The 22594-nt window shown below is 40.3% G+C and overlaps 1 protein-coding gene across 2 annotated transcripts in view; it reads left to right on the top strand.

Annotated features, from left to right (window-relative positions):
• The window catches only part of CTNNBL1 (catenin beta like 1), a 178367-nt gene that overhangs the window by 89898 nt on the left and 65875 nt on the right, over positions 1-22594 (top strand). For both annotated transcript variants that reach the window (XM_055265460.2, XM_063633566.1), the window contains exon 11: positions 18526-18707. In XM_055265460.2, coding sequence (XP_055121435.1) covers positions 18526-18707 — 182 coding nt within the window. The remainder of the gene's footprint in view (positions 1-18525; positions 18708-22594) is intronic.

Below are 22594 nucleotides of genomic sequence, written 5' to 3'. Positions count from 1 at the left end.
TATTGGGATCTATCTCTCCCTTTAGCTCTAATAATATTTGCTTTATCTATCTGGGTGCTCCAGTGTTGGGTGCATATATATTTACAATTGTTATATTCTTTTGCTGAATGGGCCCCTTTACCATTATATAATGACCTTCTTTGTCTCTTTGTCTAATTTTTGTCTTGCTATCTATTTTGTCTGATTTAAGTCCAGTTCCTCTTGCTCTTTTTTGGTTTTCATTTGCATAGAATATCTTTTTCCATCCTTTTATTTTAAGCCTATATGTGTCTTTATAGGTGAAGTGTGTTTCTTGTAGGCAATGGATTGTTGAGTCCCATTTTTTTAATCCATTCAGCCACTCTGTATCTTGTGATTGGAGAGTTTCGTCCGTTTATATTCCATATTATTGTTGATAAGTAAAGACTTACTCCTGCCGTTTTGTTATTTGTTTTCTGGTTGTTTTGTGGTCTTTCCTTCTCTTTGTGAAGGTGATTTTCTCATATGGTATGCTTTAATTTCTTGCATTTTATTGTTTGTGTATCTGTTGCATGTCTCTTGACTTGACATTACCATGAGGCTTGCAAATACTATTTAATAACCCATTATTTTAAACTGATGACAGGCTTAACACTGATTGCAGAAACAAACTGACAAGCAAAGAGAAAACTAATAAAAACTCTACACTTTAACTTCACCCCTCCACTTTTTAACTTTTTGTTGTTTCTGTTTATATCTTATTATACAGTCTATGTCTTGAAAAGTTGTTGTAATTATTTTAATAGGTTCATCTTTTAGTCTTTCTCAAGGTATGCGTAGTTTATACACCACAATTACAGTGTTATAATATTCTGTGTTTTTCTGTGTACTTATGGTTACCAGTGAGTTTTGTACCTTCAGATGATTTCTTATTGCTCACTGGCATCCTTTTCTTTCAGATTGAAGAGCTACCTTTAGCATTTCTTGTAGGATGGGTCTGGTGTTGATGAAATCCCTCAGCTTTTGTTTGTCTGGGAAAGTCTTTATTTCTCCCTCACGTTTGAAGGATATTTTCACTGGATATACTATTCTAGGGTAAAATATAGTTCCTTCAGCACTTTAAATATGTCAGGCCGCTCTTCCCCTTTAAATATGTCATGCCACTCTTCCCTGGCCTGTAAGGTTTCCACTGAGAAGTCTGCTGCCAGACATATTGGAACTCCATTGTATATATTGTTTCTTTTCTCTTGCTGCTTTTAGGATCCTTTGTTTATCCTTGACATTTGGGAGTTTGGTTATTAAATGCCTTGAGGAAGTCTTCTTTGGGTTAAATCTGCTTGGTGGGGTTCTGTAACCTTTTATTCTTGAATATTGATATCTTTCTCTAAGTTTAGGAAGTTCTCTCTGATTATCCCTTGGAATAGACTTTCTACCCCAATATCTCTATCTCCTTTTTAAGGCCAATAACTATTTGATTTGCCCTTTTGAGGCTATTGTCTAGATCTTGTAGGTGTGCTTCATTCTTTCTTATTCTTTTTTTCTTTTGTCTTTGACTGTATTTTCAAATAGCCTGTCTTCAAACTTACTAATTCTTTCTTCTCCTTTATCAGTTCTGCTGTTAAGAGACTCTGATGCATTCTTCAGTATGTTGCATTTTTCTGCTTGATTCTTTTTAACTATTTCAATATCTGTAAAATGTAATAGGATTCTGCGTTCCTTCTGTGTTATCTCAAATTTCATAAAGCTTCCTCAAAACAGCTATTTTGAATTTTTTATCTGAAAGCTCACATATCTCTGTCTTGCTGGCATTGTTCACTGGTCTCTTATTTAGTTCATTTGGTGAGGTCATGTTTTCTTGGACGGTCTTGATGCTTATGGATCTTTGTCGGTGTCTGGGCATTGAAGAGTTAGGTATTTATTGTAGTCTTTGCAGTCTGGGCTTGTTTGTATTCATCCTTCTTGGGAAGGCTTTCCAGGTATTTAGAGAGTCTTGGGTGTTGTGATTTAAGTCTTTGGTCACTGCAGCTGTGTCTGCATTAGGGGGCACCCCAAGCCCAGTAACGCTCTGGCCCTTGCAGACTTGTAGAGGTACCACCTTGGTGGTGTTGGGTAAAATCGAAGAGAATTCCCTGGATTACTAGGCAGAAACTCTTGTTCTCTTCCCTGACTTTTCCCCAAACACATGGAGTCTCTCTCTCTCTCTCTCTGTACTGAGCTGCCTGGTGCTGGGGGAGGGGTGACACAAGCAAGCACCACTGTGGCCACCACTGGGACTGTGCTGGGTCATTCCTGAGGCCAGCACAGCACTTGGTTTCACCCAAGGCTCACATTGACCACTGCCTGGCTGCTGCCTGTGTTCATTTATGGCCCAAAGGCTCTACAGTTAACAGGTGGCAAGTCCAGCCAGGCTCGTGTCCTTCCCTTCAGGACAGCAAGTTCCCCCCAGCTCCAGGCAGCTCTAGAGATGCCATCTGAGAGCCAGAGCCTGGAGTTGGGAACCTTAGAAATCTACCTGATGCTTTACTGTATTGCGACTGAGCTGGCACCAATTGGATTTGTTTTTTTGGAGGGCATCTTTTTTTTAGAGAACCAACTCTTGATTTTGATATAAATATGCATATGTGTGTGTGTATATATATATATATTTTTTTGTGGTCTACAATGCTTATAGCATTTTGTATATTTGTATACCTTTCCCCCGCCTTTAGTTCTTTTTTCTACTTTTTTATTTATTCTGTTGCCCTTCTTCCAAGTTTCTGAGTTAAATGCTTAATGCTTTAAAAATAATTCTCTTATTTAAAAATAAAAACATTTCAGGTTAAAAAATTTCCTGTTAATATTGCTTAGTTTTATTCTCTATTCCCAGGTGATTAAGTCTTATTTTCTTATTACATTAACAGAAAATAGAGGCTGTAAAATGCATTTCTGAATTTGAGATTTTGTTTGCGGCCTTATACTTGGGTAGTTTTTATAAATATTCCGTGAACATTTGAATAGAATTTGTGTTTCTAGGGTATAAAGTACTATAATTATATCGTAAGTCAACTTTATAAACCTATTTCGTTCTTTTCTGTCCTTTTTATCCCCTAATTTGTTTAGTCTCTAATTATGGTTGTGGATTTTTTTTTTCTGTTTCTTCTGATGCTTCCCATATCTTTAGCATTTTTTTTTTTTTTAAGAGACAGGATTCCACTATGTTGCCCAGGCTGAAGTGCAGTGGCTGTTCACAGGAGGCAAATCACAGTGCACTACAGCGTTGAAGTCTTGGGATATGATGATCCTTCCAAGTAGCTGAGACTATAGGCACCTGCTGCCACACACCTTTACTTTTTATGTCATTTTGTGTTACATGTAACTCTTGTTAAAGACACATAACTGTTTTTTAATCCAGTGTGAAAGTTTGTCTCTTGGTAGATGAATTTAACTATTTGATTTTATTGTAATTATGTTTAGCCCTTTTCCTGTTTATTTTGTTTTATGGTTTCCTTGGTGGTTTTATTGTGTTTTGTCTTATCTTTTTTCACTTCCATTATTTTCCTTCTTCTGTGGAGATTTGGAAAATACTATTCTTTCTATTAGTGATTACCTTTAGCTTTTTAGAAATGTGGCTTTATTTGTCTATGAACGTTTGAAATTGTTTCTAGTCCCTTCGGGATCTGGCCTCTGCCTCCTCCTCCTACTGCCATCTCTCTCTTTCCTTTCTGCACATTTACATTCCACTCTCTAAACCAAACTGTTTGAGATCCCTTGACACATTTTATTATTATTATTATTTTGATGACTCACCTTTGATGTTTAGGCTTAAACTTCTCTAAGCAGCCATTTTCTTCCATGTCACTTCCCCCACGTCTGTCCTTACATCCCCACCCCTAAGTTTTGAAGGTTGGGTGCTAGCATCCTTTGCTTCCTCTGTCGGAGCACTTTCCGCACCATGCATGGTAAGTTGTACGGCTGTGTCTTCAATTGTACTGTAATACTTTTCAGAGTAGAGAAAGAGTCTTCTTCCTCTTTGTGTCTCCAGTACCTAGCAAAAGATACACCTTTGGTTTTCTGTGGACATTTTCTAAATTAATGAGAAACATTGTGCTGTTTAGGATCATTGGCCCAAAGAATTTTTGGCAAACCCTGTTCATAGACCCAAAGAAAGAGGAGTTAAAAAGGCTGTTGCCGAGAACGCAGTCTCTTGCCTGAACATATTTAGTTCTGTTTTCCCTGTCAAATTTTTCAGTGCATGGAGAGCACAAAACGGGGCCATAGTGTGGTTGTAATCCTGGTCTTGAGGCTCAGGGGAGGCTAGGAGTCCACTCGAGTCCTGGGCTTGCTGCCCTGTTTGGCCTGTGCCCATGCTGGGCTTCAGAACAGAAGCTGCACAAGCTCCACAAATGAGCTTATTCTCCTTTGCCTCTCAACTCTCTTCTTCTGTTATCCTCCCAGGTATTTAGGGTTGTATTAGGTTTTCAGTTCTTATCACCTTTCTTCTCAAGGTTCAAAGAAGTCCTTCATTCAGATTTGTAGTCTCTGAGCTTTCGTTTCCAGGAGCTGTTTGTGAAGCACTAATACCTGCTCGCCCTTACCTCACAGCCCTCTCTTCTCTGGTTTCCCCTGTCACCCAGGTGACTTTTCTCCATTCCTGTGTTCAGACTATCTGGATTTCACAGTGCTTGACAGAATCAATAAGAAGAAAAGCTTTCTTGTTTTTCTCTCTTTGCCAAAGGACAGATGAAGACATCTTGGAAAAGAAGAAAAGATTGTTGAGGTGATGTTTAAAAGTGGAACTCTGTGAAGAAAGCAGCGGGTAGCCATCTTAGAGTACAGGAACCAAAAAAAGAAAATGAATTTCTCATTTGCTCATGTTAGTGTTTTGATAAATGAAAAGAAAAGATGAGGTAAGGGTGGAAGACGCAGAACCTCTCAACCGGTGGACATCGGTGTACTGAAAGGCAGAAAGGACCAGAGTCTCTAATGTAGAAGGAAATGTTCCTTTGTGCATCGGGCAGCTCAGCCTCCTTCTTTCAGTTTGATAGTCAACAGTTAGGCTACAGTAAGGATGTTTGGATGGTCTTCGGCGAGCAGCAGAAGAATTAACATATGAATGTGAACCAAGTGGTAGTTTTATAGTCTGTGATGTTTGAGAGTAAAATAAAATTCAGAAAAGTCACAATTTATTGTGCTATTTAACAAAGTGATCAGATTCAGAGGTTCCAATCCACAAAAATAAGACAAAATTATACTTACTTGGGGTGGCCATTTTAGAATTAGTCAGGAAATGAGGATGGAACTGTAACAGTGCCCTCATTGTCCCTGGAGGGAGACTGGTTTGCCATTTCCGTTTCTTCGTTACAGATACCTTTCTTTGGTAAGATGGTTGCTACAAATAGAAGATTCCAATATATCAGGTTTAATTATAGCCTGCACTCTAAATCATTTGCTTCTTGCCACCACAAAGCGCTTTTTAACAGTATGTCCTTGTATCAGAATACTTCAGTGTTCTGTAAGGAGCAACAGAGCCAGTGGGAGACAAAAGAATTATATTGTCAGTTTCCTTGAAAATGTTGACATGAAGCTTATTACTTCTGCTGTAAAACCCTGTTCCAGTTAGAAAGAGAAGAGACCACTGTGATCCCAGGGGATGTGTACAAATGCAGCTTTGGGTTATGTAGCATAAATACAGTGAACCCATCTTGGTTATTAACTGTAAAGGCAAAAAGAGAAATAGGAGGATACACAGCCACATCTGCTCCAGGAACCACTAGTTTTTGTTGTTGTTGTTGTTGTTGTTGTTCTAAGGTTTTCAATAAGATTTTCCTTACCCTAAAGAAAAATGTCTCTGATAAAGAAAACAAATAAAATGGCAATGGTATAATATGTGCAGAGTAAGTTTTTGCAGGCCCAATTCTGGACTGTGGCAAAGCATGTAGATAGGCCAGCCTGGGGAACTTTGGATTTTTATTCCCTTGTTCTTTTCCTTACTCTACTTTGCTTTTGTTCCTAATGAGCATCTGAAGGTCCAAACAATATTGCATTTTATTCTTGTCATCCTTTACAGTTTTTCAAGAGCTAGTCTTTTCTTCTAACCTCCAGTCTCCCAGGATTCAAGTGCAAAAGCAAAATAATAATGGAAATCTTTTAGAAGTCAGCTGTGCTTCTTGATGGGGCCGTATACAGGTTGTGTTCCAAGCTGCACACGCAGATCTTGCTTGTTTGTCTAACAAGGAGCATTCTCTTTCCTCTTCAAGCTTAATATTACCATTCTCTCTTAGATGGATAATAGTAGTTTGCACCTGTTCTCTAGTAACCAGAAAAATACTCCAAAACACAAAGTAATCCTTCCAACAGTCCTCCAGGCTGGTGTTACCTTTTAATAAATGGGAAAGTGCTGTGGCAAAGAAGGTAGATAAACTGAATCAAGATTACCTGGCAGGAAGTGGTGTAAGGCCTGTCTGAGCCCTGCCATCAGACCTCATAGCTATTCATCATTCCAGTGTAGTTTAAATTGCACATATTTGAAGTATACAATTTGGCGAGTTTTGCAATATGTATAGACCCATCATACCCCCACTGCAAGCATGACAGTGAACATATTTGTCACACCCAGATGTTTCTTTGTGCCCCTTTGTAATCCTCTCCCCCTACCTCAGTGTCTTCAGGCAACCATTGATTTGCCTTCTGTCCATTATGTATTAGTTTGCATTTTCTAGAATTTTATGTAAATGGAGTCATACAGTATATTCTTTTTTTGTCTGACCTATTTCACTCACTGTAATTATTTTGAGATTCGTCCATGTTGCATATCAATAATTAGTTCCTTTTTCACTGCTGAGTAGCATTCCATTATATGGATATATTGCAGTTTGTTTATTCACTTGTTGAAGTATATTTGGGTTTTCAGTTTTTTGCTCTTATGAATAATTCTGCAGTGAGCTTTCATGTGCAAATCTTTGAGCAGACATTTTAAATTGCTCTTAGGTAAATACTTAGTTAAATTGCTGGGTCATATGTTAGGTATGCAGTTAACTTTTTAAGGTGCTGCCATACTGTTTACAAATTGGTTATAGCATTTTAAAATTCCACAGCAGTGTGTGAGAGTTCCAGTTGCTCCACATGGAGCAGTATAGTCAGTCTTTTTTGTCTTAGCCATAGTTTTAATTTGCTTTTCCCTCACGACTAATGATGTCAGTGTTCTTCATGTCCAAATTTGCCATCCATATGTCTTTTTTGGTGGTATCTCTTCAAATCTTTTGCCCATTTTGGGGGTAAGGGGTTATTTGTCTTATTGAATTTTAATAGTTCTTTATATATTATATGATTTATATCAGAGGTTACCCCCTCACCCCCAGAATGCACAGCAGAAGGTGAGTGGCAGGTGAATGAGCATTGCTGCCTGAGATCTGCCTCCAGTAAGGTCAGCAGTGGCATTAGATTCTCATAGGAGTGCAAATCCCATTGTGAACTGCGTGTGTGAGGGATCTAAGTTGTGCACCCCTTATGAGAATCTAATGCCTTATGATCTGAGATGGAACAGTTTCATCCTGAAATCATCCCCTGCCCCTGTGGAAAAACTGTCTTCCACTAAACTGGTCCCTGGTGCCAAAAAGGTTGGGGAACACTGATTTATATCATGTAAGACCTACACGTTTTACAGATATTTTCTCCCAGTTCATGTCTTGCTTTTCATAACAGTCTTTTGAAAATTTTTCAGTTTTGATGAAGTATGATTTTTTATTTGTTCCAGTAGTCTTTTTCTGTTGGTGTCATTGAAGACATTTATTCATTTTGTCTGTTGTCAAACTTACTGGCAAAAAGATGTTCATAAATATTCTCTTATTATCCTTTTAAAATCAGTAGAATCTGTATTTGATGTGCTCTTTTTTATTTTTGATGTTGGTAATCTGTGCCTTTTTTTTCCTGATCAGTGTGGCTAGAGGTTTATCAGTTTTATTGATCTCAAAATATCAGTTTTTGTTTTCATTGTTTTTCTGCTTCCAATTTCATTGATTTCTGCTGTCGTCAGTATTTTTTTTCCCTCTCTTTCTCTCTATGTGTTTGTGTATGTGTGTTTGAGATGGGTTCTCGCTACATTGCCCAGGCTGACCTCTAACTCCTGGGCTCAAAAGATCCTCCTGCCTCAGCCTCCTAAGTAGCTGGGACTATAGGAACGCACCATGATGCTGGGCTTTTAATCTTCATTCTTTCTTTTCTTTACATTACTCAGTGTTTAATTTGCTATTCTTTTTCCTACAAACTGCTCCAAAATCTGAAACTTTTTGAACATCAACATGATCTTCAAAGGAAATGCTCGTTGGAGCATTTTGAATTTTAGATTTTCTGATTAGGGATGCTCAACCAGTATAATGCAAATATTGCAAAACTGGAAAAAAAAATCAAAATTTGGAACACTACTTGTTCCAAGCATTTTGGATAAGGGATGATCAACCTGTAGGTGTTTACTGCTTTAAATTTCCCTCTAATTGCTACTTTAGCTGTGTCATATAGATTTTGATATGCTGTATTTTTATCTTTATTCAGTTCAAAATACTAATTTCTCTTCTGATTCATCTTTGACCAATGAGTTATTTGGAAGTATGTTGTTTAGTTTCCAAGTATTTGGGAATTTTCTGAGTATCTTTCTGTCACTGATTTCTACTTTCATATCATTCATTGTGGTCAGAGAACATACTTTGATTTGAACCTGTCAAAATTTATTAAGACTTGTTTTTGGCCCAGAATACATTCTTATGTTGCTAAATATTGTATACCTGAATATGTATTCACTGTTGTTGGGTGGAATGCTTTATAAATGTCAAATAGGTTAAGTTGCTGATCATGTCGTTCAAATCGTCTATATTCTTACAGATTTCCTGTCTTATTCTATCGATTATTGAGAGAACAATATTGAAACCTCTGACTATAATTCTCGATATGTCTATTTTTCCTTTCAGTTCTATCAGCTTTTGCTTCATGTATTTTGAGTTCTTTTAGCTGCTTAAACTTTTAGGATTATATGTTCTTTTGTTTAATCAACCCTTTTATTATGATGAAAATAACTTTCTTTATCCCTGGTAATGTTCTTTGATCTGAAATCTACTTTGTTTTATATTAATATAGCCACTACAGCTTTCTCTTAATTAGTGCTAACGCATGGTATCTTTTACCTTCTGTTATGAACTAAACTGTGACCCTCTGCCCACCAAAATTCATTTGTTGAATTTGGAGATAGGGCCTTTAAGAAGGTAATTAAGGTTAAATGAGACCATAAGAGTGGGCCTAATCCAAAAAAAGGCACCAGAAGTGCATCCACACACCTGTGAGGTAAAACCTTATAGGAGTGAACTTCTATTTCTCACTCCAGGTTTTTATGCTTCTATTGTCATACATTTTTATTTCAAAATGTTACTAGCCCTGTTATACATTACTGTTATTTTTGTTTAAGTGGTCAAGTGGTCAGTTATCTTTTTTTTTTTTTTTTTTTGAGACAGAGTCTCACTCTGTTGCCCAGACTGGAGTGCAGTGGCGCGATCCCAGCTCACTGCAACCTCTGCCTTCAGGGTTCAAGCGATTATCCTGCCTCAGCCTCCCGAGTAGCTGGGACTACAGGCGTGCACCACCACGCCCAGCTAATTTTTGTATTTTTAGTAGAGACAGGATTTCACCATATTGGCCAGACGGGTCTTGAACTCCTGACTTTGTAATCCACCTGCCTTGGCCTCCCAAACTGCTGGGATTACAGGCATGAGCCACCACACTCGGCCAACTGGTCAGTTATCTTTTTAAAAGAGATTTTTGAAAATAAAGAGAAAAAGTCTTTTATATTCACCCACTTATTTGCCATTTTCCTTGCTCTTCATTCCTTTGTGTAGATCCAGATTTCCATCCGGGGTCAGTTTCCTTCTGCCTAAATGACTTCCTTTAACATATCTGGTAGTGCTGGTCTATTGGTGATGACTTCTGTCAGCTGTGTATGACTGAAAAAATATTTGCCTTCATCTTTTCTTTTCTTTTCTTTTGAGACACAGTCTTGCTCTGTCACCCAGGCTGGAGTGCAGTGGCACAATCTCAGCTCACTGCAACCTCCACCTCCCGGGTTCAAGCGATTCCTGGGCCTCAGCCTCCTGAGTAGCTGGGATTACAGGCATGCACCCCTGGCTATTTGTTTTTCTTTTTGTTTGTGTTTTTTTGAGATAGTCTCGCTCTATCACTCAAGCTGGAGTGCGGTGGTGCGATCTTGGCTCACTACAACCTCTTCCTCCCAGGTTCAAGCGATTCTTCTACCTCAGCTTCTTGAGTAGCTGGGATTACAGGTACCCACCACCACGCCTGGCTAATTTTTTTTTTTTTTTTATACTTTAAGTAGAGACAGGGTCTTGCCGTGTTGGCCAGGGCGGTCTTGAACTCCTGGCTTCAAGTGATCTTCCTGCCTCAGTCTCCCAAAATGCTGGGATTACAGGCGTGAGCCACCGTGCCTGACTGCCTTCATCTTTGAAATATATTTTCACCAGGTATAGCTTTCTAAGTTGATAGAGTTTTTCTGGGAGTTTTTTTGTTTTTTTCCTTTCAGTACTCTCAGTTGCTCCACTGGCTTCTGGCTTTCTTGGTTTTCAATGAGAAGTCTCCCATCATTCATATATGTGTTACTCTATTTATAATTTGTCCCTTTTTTCTGGCTGTCTTTAGGATATTCTCTTTATCATTGGTTTTGAGTTGATGATGTGCCTTGGTGTAGTTTTTTTCACGTCTCTGGTGTTTGAGGTTTGTTGAGCTTCTTGGGTCTCTGGGTTTATAGTTTTCATCACAGGTGGAAATTTTTCAGTTATAATTTTTTTTTTTTTTTTGAGACAAGGTCCCACTCTGTTGCCCAGGCTGGTGTGCAGTGATGCAGTCTCAGCTCACTGAAGCCTCTGCCTCCTCCTCTACCTCTTAGGCACAAATGATCCTCCCACCTTAGCCTTCCAATTAGCTGGGACTACACAGGCATGCACCACTGTGCCCAGCTAATTTTTAAAAATATCTTTAGTAGAAATATGGTTTTCCCATGTTGCCCAGTTGGACAGTTAGAGTTTTCAAACATTTTTCCTGCCCCCATCCACGTTTAAGGGCGTATAATAATATGTATATGATATAATTATAAATTGTGTATTATAAAATAGGATTCCATGTATATTAGGCTATTTGAAATTTTCCGACCACAGTTCACTGATGATTTGTTCATTTTTTCCTGTATTCTTTTTGCTTTGTGTTTTATTTTGGACAGTTTCTGTCATTATGTCCTCAAGCTCAGTCTTTTGTTTCTTCTGCAGTGTTAATCTCATCTACTGTATTTTTCCTCTGTAGCTGCTCAGTTTGGTCTTTTCTTCTGTGTTTTTAGTTAACATGCCGAAGCTTTTCTCGACCTTCTTCATTTTACATATCAATTGTAGTTATAATTATGCTTTTACTGTCTTTGTCTTCTAATTCTGTCACCTGTGTTATTTTTACTGATGTTTTTTTCTCCTCTCTGCGGGTTATATGTTCCTTCTTTGAATCCCTAGTAATTTTTTATGGAAATTCAAATATTGTGAATTTTACCTTGTTAGATGTTGAATTTTTTTTTTTTTGGAGGGGTATTTCTGTAAATATTCTGGAGCTTTGTTCTAAAATACAAAGTTACTTGGAGATAGTTTGGTTCTTTTGAGACTGACTTTTAAGCTGTGTTAGGCAGGACTAGATTAGTCTTTGGCTAATAATGCCTCGCTACTGAAGCACTACCCATCTTAGTACTCCGCCAGGTGCACTGTGAATTAATAAGATTTTTCTACCGTAACTGGTGGGAATAGTAACTATTCCTGGCCCTCTGTGAGCTCTGGGATTGTCTTTTCCTACTTCTCTTAGGCAGCTTCTCTCTGCAGCAGTGATTAGTTTCCTCACATGCTTGCACTTGTCAGTACTGGAGACTAGAAGGGGCCTCTGCAGATCTCTATGCAGCTCCCTGCTGTGCTCCTCTGCCCTGTGAACTCTAGCTGCATTGGTCTGCCCGGACTCCTAGCTCTGTCTCCTCCCTTCTCCGAGGCCTGGAAACTCTCCAGGCAGTCAGCTGGGCTCATTGCATGTGTTATCCTCCTGATGTCAAGTGTCTATAAAAACCATTGTTTTGTTCATCTTTTTTTTTTTTTTTTTAACGTTCAGGGTTAGGGAGGATGTAAATCCAGTCCTTGTTACCCCATTTTGGCCCAGAGTGGAAGTCCAGCAGTATATGACACTTTTTAAACTACATTTTCTTATTCTTTATTCCTGGTGGATAGTAATGCAATTAACTTTTGTGTATTGATCTTATATTTAGCAACTTTGCTCTATCATATATTAGGCCTCAGTCATAACATGGTTATTTGTTAGAATAACAAGCCCAAAATTTCAAGGACTTTCAATGATAGGTGTTTATTTTTCACTCATGGTTCATTCATCACTGGCCATCAGAAGCTCAGCTCTACACCTTCTTTATTTCAGGACTTAGGCTGAAGGAGCAGTGCTTCATGGTACATGCCTGTCTCATGGTAGAGGGAAGAGACCGCATAATGCAATAAATCTTAAAATTTCCCCTCTGAAGTGCACATGTTACTTACATTCACGGTTTATTGGCCGTGCACAGTCACATGGCCAAGTGTGAGGTCTGTGGTGGGCGGTGGGGGTGATATGAGTGGTGATGTGTTGGAACTGGCTCATATGGGTTCATGAGAGCTGATGGTGCACATCTCTTCCTATCACTGCATTTAGTGACATCATATTAGTAACTTGAAATTGCCTGTGGTCGTATTTATTATTTATTTATTTTTTGTTTCTGTTTTTCTTTTTCCACCCACCCCACCCTCTGGCTGTCTTCCTATTGATCTTACTGTCTAATTCATAGAAATCCTGGATCCTGTAAAGTGATTTTATATTTCAGACTCTAATGTAAGTGAACTTTATCATGTACATTGTAAAACACACAAAATATGATCTCATGTGGCATTATCCAGATTTCTTGCCAGGATTAGTTTATGGTTCACAGAATATTTTAAAGAACACCTTGTTGCTTTTTTTTTTTTTTTTTTTTTATTCAGTCTCCCTTGTCCAGGAAAGGAGAGGATTTTACCTCTTTCATTTGTCCTTCAAATAAGTTTCCTTCAAGGTCCTAGTCTTCTTTTCTGAATACTTTCTGTACCCTCCCAGGGTAATCTTACTCACACCATGGATTAATTACTGCACATAGATTTGATGACTCTTTCAAAATTTTCCCTATTGGTGACTTCATTATTGGACTTCAGACATAGAAGTTCAAGCTGGACATCACTGCCATGTTCCACAGGCATCTCAGGTTCAATCAGAACTCAACCCTTTGTATCCCCGCCTTTCCTACCAGTCTTTCTGCCTCTAATATTGTTTCTCGCTTCCTTCTGCTCCCCCATCCCCATTACTGTCCAACACACTGTAGCAAGCATAATCTTTCTTATACACAAAAGTCAGCCTGTCTTCTATATTGCTGCTGCCCCTCTTCTTACTCTTTATATTCTAGCAGTACCATGCTCCACTTCCCTGAATGTCCCATGCTTACGCCTGTCTTTGCACGTGCTCTTGTTTCCTTCTGCATGAAATACCCTCCCCCTCTTTGCGTATCCAAGAAAAACATCCCCTGAAGCTTGGTTCAGGCATCATCTCCTTTGTGAGTCCTCCCTGACTCAGACACAGTCAGCCCTCCTTCCTGCGTTCACTCTCTGCTTTGTATATACCTCCACCAAAGGACTTAGCTTTTCTCAGTCTGCCCATTCTCTGCATGTCTGTCTCCCCTGTGGACCAGACTCCTTGGGACCAATGAGCTGTGCCTTGTCTCTGCATCCTGGACTTAATATCTGGCACCTGCCAGGTACCTCATAAATATTTCATGAGGGAACAAATGAACAAAGAAAATCATACTCAGAATCTGTGTTTATAGCAAAAGTGTTTTTGCATAATAAAGAAGGATAAGCTAATTAAAACTACAACAGAAAACGTTTTCTCCCACATCAGAGGCTCACTGTTAGCAGAATAGGGAGCAGTGGATGACTCTTCGCCGTTTCCCACAACCCCCCCAGTTTTATAGAGGCTAGCGTTCACATTGGTCCTAGCGTGATCGACAGCCTGATGAACCCAGACAAGACTAAGATAAACTACTTGTCTTCCAGTAGAATAAATATTTCAAATAAAGTCAACCCAAGAAAGTCAGGCCAAACAGCTATTGACTGGTAAAAGCCTGAACTCAAGCCCAGTGAATATTCCAAAGTTCACCTCCATGCTGCTTGTCTAAGTGGTGATCAATATGCAATTACTGCCCCCTCTAAACGTGTCTTACACTGCCTACCTGAAGAAGGGTTTTACTTTTGAAATCTTTTGTTTGTTGAATTTGCTTAGGCAGGAAAAAAAAGAGAGGCTTGGCTACACCAGAGTCTTTTGAATTGTATTTCAAACAGTTCTGTGTTATTTGTGAAATGGTTTGAGTGTATGCTGAATGGTAACTGAAGGTGCCCTATTTTATAACTGCCATACATTTCAAGAGGCCTTTTCCTGAGTGACTAAACAATACAGATATTATATCTCAATTTCCTAAATTTTGCTCACATGGTTATCTGCCCTAGTCATGACCTTTATAAATTCAAGCTTGTAAGATGCTAAAGTCCAGCTGCACTGAAAACAAGTTTCTGTTAGAATTTTCATTTTAATACAAAAAATCCCTTCCTACTGAATTTGGAGCCTTGTTTACCTGGCTCCTCATATTTAAGATTTCATGCTTCTCTCAAATAGGCCTTTTTCATACCATTGCCGTAGTCAGAACCTTTGGTCATTTCTCATTTTCGTTGTTGCCAGAGTCTCCTAATTGTCCTCCCTTACCCCCAAGCGCTGTCATTCCCATTGCTTCTTCACACTGCTGCCAGATTAAGCCTTCTGAAATGTATCTGTCCAGGGCCCTCCCTTGTTTGAAATTCTCACGCCTTCTCGACATCTACAGGATGGAGCCTGGGTTCCCTGACAGCACGTGTGGAGCCTGTCATGACCATGTTCCTCACCACCTCTCCTCAGTCATCTTCCACCACTGGCCATTCAGAACTACCTCTAGATCCCTGGCTGGTGTGCTCCTACAGGCTGCACACACCTTTGCACGTGCTGTACACCCACTGCTCCCAACAGTGTCCTTGCTCTTCCTTCTCTGCCTGGAAAATACTCATTCCTTAGACTCGGTGCAGAAGTCACCTGCCATTTGACACCTTCACTAACTTCTCTCAGATAAGGCAAATTATCTCCTCCTCTCATCATCTTGGACTTAATTTCCATTGCTTCAGACTTTTGAAAGCATTTTTATTTACCTCTTCTTAAATTGCTTAAAGACAAAGACCTTATAATTCCTAGCAGCTAGCATAATGCCTGCTGCATAAAGACATATGCTCAATAGTATATGCCTTTTTTTCTTTGAAACTCAGTAGTTGGATTGACGGGCATTTGTGAATCTTTGTATTGTTTGATTGATCCACAAGGACAATAAAGATAGGAATAGGTTAGCATGAAGTAGGATGGCCAGCTCTCTCTCTTTGCCCAGGACTGAGGAGTCCTGGGCTGTGTTACTTTCAGTGGAACAGTCCTAAGTAAACCAGGATGGCCTGTAGCTCCAAGGGGCACTGTCAGCAAGCTTTGTACCTACTCTCCTTTCCTCCACTACTGGGACCCAGTCCTGGCTGGCTAGTCTGACCCAGGATAGCACTCTTTGTGACCAGTAGCCCTTTTAATAGTGCAGTGTTTTAATAGTGTTGTGTCTACAAAAGACTATCCAAAGGGGATATTATTTCTGATTCCTTTTCTTCGGCTTTCACACGAGAAATTGGATGAAAGGCTCAGGGTTATTACCCTGTTTTTGATGAGTACTGCCTTCTCTTGCAAGACCAGTCACCTCTCTCCAGCTGTTTATTTCTCCCTTGTTTATCTTTGGTCTCCTCATCACCATTGGCTTTTCTTAAAAATAGTAGTTTAAAAAAATCTTGACCCGGCTTCCCTCTCTTGGGGTTCCTCCTCCAGGCTTTACTAAGGCGTAACCTACACTCACCCCTCTTACTTTCTCACCTCCTTTTACTTTTCACTCCACTTCTGCCCTACCACTGCTTTCTGGAAGGTTGCTAGTGGCTTCCTGATGGTGGAATCTGGCGGCCGTTTATTTTGCTTTTTTAACAGCCTGGAATCTCTTCAGAAACTGCCTCCTTCCTCTAACTAAAGTATTCCCTGCTTGTGTGCCCACTGTACTTAACTTATCATTTTGTTACCTAGTTATTTGTTCATTTATTTTAAATATTTACATATATATTATTCTTTCCCCACACTCTCCCAAATACATGTAATTTGTCTCTCTCACTTTAATGTAACACATGACAATCTCAGAACCAGCATGTTGAATTGCATCCACTTTACTCCTGGAATCACTTCTTCACTTGGATGCCTTGTGGCCTTTGATACAGCCCATGTTTCCCTCCCTGATCGAAGCTAGGAACACTCTGCTCCTTGGTGTACCTCAAACACACCAGTCGCCTGTCTATAGCTCATTTCTATTTCAGGACCTCTGTGCTTGCTGTTCCTCCTGTCTTGAATGTTGTTTTGCCCCTAAAATTTACATGACTGATTCATTTTATCACTCAGTTCTCAACACAATGTTACTCCTTAGGAGGCTTTCCTTAATAACTGAATCTAAGAGATCCAGGCCAGTCATTCCTTCACATGGCCTTGTTTTACTTCCTTGACACTAACCATTATCAGGTATCTCAATTTCTCTTTGTCTCCTGCCGTGAGAATGTAAATTGCTTGAGAACTGGGACGCAATCTTTCCCAATCATGTGAGAGTTATCCAGCAAATATTTGTAGATTGAATAATACCTGGGGAAAATTATATGCTGATTTATACTTTTCTCTGATCCTTTTATATTACTTTGGTCTCCCCAGATTTAGCTTTTTTTTTGGAAGCAGAACCCATTTCTTACTGTTTTCTCTTGTGTCTACCACAGTGCTAAGTAGGTGCCCAGTAAATATTGCATATTGGTTTGGTTGGTTTATTTACCAGCTGTAGCAAGATAGGAAATGACTGACTTGCTTCTCTCTACTTCAGAGTATTTAAAAAAATAATATAAGATTGTAGAAAAATTATGCTCCCTAGGGAAGTATCTGCAAGAATAGCAGCCAGTGGCACTATTATTCTATGACCTTTTGCTTCAAGAGGGAAAAACACCTTTATTTTTTTTTCTTGAAAATAGTTTATCTTTTTTAATTCTATATGTTCATTATGGAAAAATGAGAAACTGAGGTATAGAAAAAGGAAAAATAAGATGCAGAAAAAGCATCTGACACAACCCAACATTCTTTCATACCAATAGTTCAACTAGGAATAGAAGAGAACTTCTTCAACCATTGATAAAGAGCTTCTACAAAAACCCATAACTGACATCATACTTCATGGTGAAAGAGTGGATGTTTTCCCCCTAAGACAAGGACTAGGATTTTCACCCTCATCACTGCTATTGGGCATTGTCCTGGAGGTTCTAGCCAGGGCAATTAGGCAATAAAATGAAATAAGAAGCATCTATATTAGAAAGGAAGAAGTAAAACTATCTGTTTGCAGATAACATAATGTATATAGAAAATCCTGAGGAATCTACTAAAAGATTATTAGAACTAGCAAACGAGTTTAGCAAGGTTGCAGGAAATAAAACCAGTTGTATTTCTATACGCTTGCAATGAGCAATCCAAAAATGAAACTAAGGAAACAATGTTGATAGCAGCATTAATCATAATAGCCAAAGGGTGGAAACAAACCAAATGTCCTTCAACTGATAAATGGACCAATTGTGGCATGTGTTATTCAGCAATAAAAAGGAATGAAGTACTGATACATGCTACAACATGGATGAACCTTGAAAACATTGCCAAGTGAAAGAAGCCAGTCATAAGAGAACACATAACATATGGTATCTACTTACATGAAATGTCTAGAATAGGCAAATCTATAAGACAGAACATAGATCAGTGGTTGCTTAGGGCCAGGATGGGATGAAGAGGGTAGGGGGTGATAAGAGTATGTAGTTTCTTCTCAGGGTAATGAAAATGTTTTATAATTGACTGTGGTGGTAGCTGACATATCTGTGAATATTCTAAAACCCCTTGAGTTGTACATTTTAAATGGTAGAAATTGTATAGTATGTGAATTGTCTCAATAAAGCTGTTAAAAAGAAAGAAAAAAGAATAATGAAATGTCTATAATCTCAATACCCTGAAATAATCTAATTTTAATCTCTTTCTTTCCAATCACTTTTAATGTACATTTTTCATGTGTAATTGTGGTAATGCTTCATAAAGAATTTTGAGTATTGCCTTTTGTGTTTATCATTCTGACTGTAAGAATTTGTCCACCCTATTGTAGACGTCTTCTCCTAATTGTTAACAAGTATGTAATATTTCCATTTAGATATATAATGTGTACGGCAGCAAATACCCTTTTTTTTTAAGCACTATAATTTCCCCATGAAATACCTTATCTGAAACCTCTTTTGTTCACAGGGAAAAGAAGATCTCCCGGAGCAGTGCCCTGAAAGTGCTGGACCATGCCATGATTGGCCCCGAAGGCACAGACAACTGCCATAAGTTTGTTGACATTCTTGGCTTACGAACCATCTTTCCCCTCTTTATGAAATCTCCCAGGAAGATCAAGAAAGTGGGAACCACTGAGAAGGAACATGAAGGTAGGGGTCACTGGAGGAGTCAGCCTAATTTAGGTGCATTAGGAGAAATAGGGAAATGTGAACTACTTTGAAAAATTCTGACGTGTTTGGGGGATAGAGAGGAAGAGTGCTACCTTTTTCTTACTATTTTCTTATTTTTCATGAATGAAAAAGAGACCCCAGGGCACTGATAGCCTTTGTTGCACCAGTTCTCTGCTTGTTTGAATCCTGGTTGTTCCATTTCCTTCTGGACTGTTAATAAGTCTGTGTGTGAGGGTTTTGTTTTCTTCACTATTATTTGTAGCGAGGTGTCTCTCTGATGGAAGACCCTTTTGAAAAGAGTAATGAGGTGGCAACACATGTCACCTCCAGAGTGGTGCTTTCATGTATTTCTGTACTAAAGTATGATTCAGCCAACATTAGGAATTGCCAAAATAAACTATTTATAGCCCAAATTCCCCTTTTTATGTTTCTCCTCCCTGATGGTGCACACTCCCAGCAAAATGCTGCCATGAATTGCGACGCTGTGACCAGAGTAGTTATTGCTAGGCTAGTCTCTTCCTGCTGTTGTCTAGTGGCCTGCTGCAGCCCTCTCCCCAATAAATAGCCACAGTGCAATCTGGAAGGCCAGGGATTTGTGAGCATTGACAGTTCTGCTGGAGGCTGGCAGACACTTGCACCAGGGAATTTACATGGTTGGATGGTTATTTTAAAGTGTGGGGAGCGGGTGGAGAGGAGTGGGGAGGTAGTGTGTTGAGAGAGGAGGAGAAGCTGAGCTGACTGGCTCATTTGGCTGTCTTCTCAGAAGCAATGTTCGTCCCATGGTTTAGGAGGCTTTTTTTTTTTTGTCAGTGCTTGGTGAAATTGGCATGAGTATCTGCAGGATCTTTTGCATTCCTCATCCTCGTAGACGAAAGTTTGAGAACTCCCGCCTGTCTCTTTTCCAATTGACTTGGCTTGGTCTCTCCCAACTTGGAGTTGCTAAAGGGAAGGTGGTGTGACCTACCTTCAGTAGTTATCTTCAGTGATATCTTCTCTATCAAATCAACTCTCCAGAGACAACAGGAAATCTGGCTGGAGCAACGGAGGAACTGGCCTTGCAAATACTGTGGCCTAGAGACCTGAGAACAAGTAGAGACTTCATTTTAGCTCATTTTGACCAAACACTCGCTGTAAATATGTTAACCCCGTGCTAGATTTTCCCCACTGAAAATTCAGCAAAATGAGTCCCTGGGAGAGGGAATGGAGGAGGTCCTGGAGATCTAGGAGATAAACTTTTCAGACAGTCACCATTTAGTGAAAGCCTGCCACTTCCCTGGCCCGGCTGCACTATTTGCTATCATATTTAAAACTCACAACCTATGAAGTATTAGTGGCATCATTTTTTTTTTTTAGAGGAGATGAACTGGGAAAGCAACCGAGCTATGGGTTCTACAACTAACTAGGTGTGCGACTTTAGAACCTTGGCTTAACTTCCCTGCACTGCGTTTTGCTTTCTGGTCTGTAAGATGAGGGAAGTGGACTAGTGAACTAGAAACTCTGATAGCTGCACCTTCAGATTCTCAGCAACAAGCTCTGGTTGTCAGGATTGCCTATGACCCAGGAAGCTCCTCAGGGTGGATGCTGTGGCTGACCTGCTGGGTTCCACTGAGAGACCTGAGGCTGCATCTTGAGTGTGCTGGAAGAGAGTGTGAAGGAAAACAGCCCTTAGCAGGCTCCTGCTCTGTGGGCATGGCACTGAGAAGAGGAGGAAGTGACAGATTCAGTGAGCAGCTGCTTTTCTTCTGAAAAATATGCCCGGTGGCATGCTGGTAACAGTACATTTGCTTTAGAGTACCTGCATTAGGAATGTGATAACATTATGTTAGTGTGGGCAATGGCTTGGTAAGACATCTCCTAGAAGGCATGTTTGGGCTGTAATGGCTGGGGAGGATGAGCTCTGCATCCTGAGTGGACCAGCACCCAGAGAGCAGAAGTGAACCACAAGGAGAAAGCACAGCCCTGCACTCCTGCCACCTCTGCCAGCTGCTGCCACTCCTGCAAACCGGCCTTTGGCCATGAATGGCAGAGTGAGAATGGAGACAGCAGAGCAGTGCACACTGTGCAGGGTTTCTTTGTCCTGTCCTCTGAGTAAGACTGTGCTCTTCGTTGGCCTCTTGTGTGCCAGCCCTTCTCACGTAAGTGGGCCAGATTTGTATGCTAAGCTAGAGCACAGTGGCCTCAGACCATCAGGAATACTGGTGGGCATGCCCAGCTCATTCCTGCCCCTGGGCTTCCACTGTGCTCTTCCCTCCATGTGCAGTGATTTTTCTCCAACCTGTCTGCCTGGCTATCTTTGTTGTCCTTGGTCCTTGGTTTTGTTTTTTGTTTTTTTTTTTCCTTTTTTTCCTGGCCTGTTGCCCAGGCTGGAGTGCAGTAATGCGATCTCGGCTCACTGCAGCCTCTGCCTCCCAGGTTCAACCGATTCTCCTGCCTCAGCCTCCTGAGTAGCTGGGACTACAGGCACACACCACCACACCCAGCTACTTTTTGTATTTTTAGTAGAGATGGGGTTTCACCATGTTGGCCAGGCTGGTCTCAAACTCCTGACTTCAAGTGATCCGCCCACCTTGGCCTCCCAAATTGCTGGGATTATAGACATGAACCACTGTGTCCGGCCTGGTCCTTAGTTTTGATGTCTGTTTCTCAGGGAAGCACGTCATGAACCCCTAGACTAGGACAGAATCTTCAGGACTTTGCCTTCATGGCCCTTGAAATTATGGAACCAATGGCCTTGTTCCCTCTAGATCCCATTGCCTGGTCCCGTGGTGCTTGGCATGTGGTATAGATGCACAGTAAATGTTTCTTGACTGTGTGAATGAACAACCATTTCCCTGAAAGGCTCGTTGAGGACAAACGTGGGTTTGGGACTTTCCTCAGAAACCTACAAGGTTGAAGTCAATACAGTTGATTTCAGTTCAGATTGATGGTTGTCAGTCAGTCATACACCTAGAGTGAATGGTCTTTCACCCAGCTTTTTTGGATGCTAAAATGAGTGGGTTGCTAGCCCTAAGTTTTAACTTTGTCACATTGGCTTGGAGATTATGGCAGAACCCCCACTTTAGAGCCACACCCTCAAGAGCTTTGCTCTACACAGACCTTTCCTATAGGCAAGGCCACCCTATGACAAGCACCTAGGAGTAGCCCAGCTCCTAGGTGGAACACTGAGGCCTGGGAATCAGCTCGCCAGAAGCCCTAGGCAGCTACCCCACACTCTTCTCTTTCTTTCTTGTGAAGCTTCAGGGGCTTGTCACTGTTGTCCACAAGAGCACCAGGATGGCTAACTAGTAGAAAGGAGAGGTTTGTTGATGATACGAGTTTGTAAACTAGGAAGAGACAGTCTGTGGTGTGTACCAAAGGTGCTCTGTCTTCAAAAAACGAAAGGGCAGGTTGGGTTTTAGGCCTCACAAGGTCTGTATTAGTCAATAGAGTCATACACATTCAGCAGGTTTTGGGAGAAAGCTACACATATTTATGAGGGGAGTCAAGTGCATGCGCAATGGGTAAACATATGTAACACATCCCGTGTTCACTCTGGGGCAGGGTTTTAGCATTAAAATGAGGTAGGATTTGGCTCTTTATGTCAAAAGGTGAACTGTAAGACACAAAGTTTGTGTACAGTCTCTCTGAGCTTGTTGAAACTGGCTGGAAGTCTGCAGTTGCTTATCGGAAAAGAATGTTTGCAAGGCCAGTCCTCTGTCCAATCAGAGTTAAGAGGGGTCTGATAATTTGCCTGATATTGTTAGGGAGTTTCACAAGAGTGTGTTTTTTTCTTGTAGCCATGGGAATTCAGGGAGTTGCTATGCCAGCTGAGCCCTGAACCCTCCACCTGTAGGTGACATTTATTTCCTGAACCTTAGGGTCCATCT

This window comes from Symphalangus syndactylus, chromosome 24 (genome assembly GCF_028878055.3).
Source record: "Symphalangus syndactylus isolate Jambi chromosome 24, NHGRI_mSymSyn1-v2.1_pri, whole genome shotgun sequence".
Lineage (NCBI taxonomy): Eukaryota > Metazoa > Chordata > Mammalia > Primates > Hylobatidae > Symphalangus > Symphalangus syndactylus.
The sequence above is the reverse complement of the archived record's forward strand: the minus strand, read 5'-3'. Positions and strand labels throughout refer to the sequence as shown.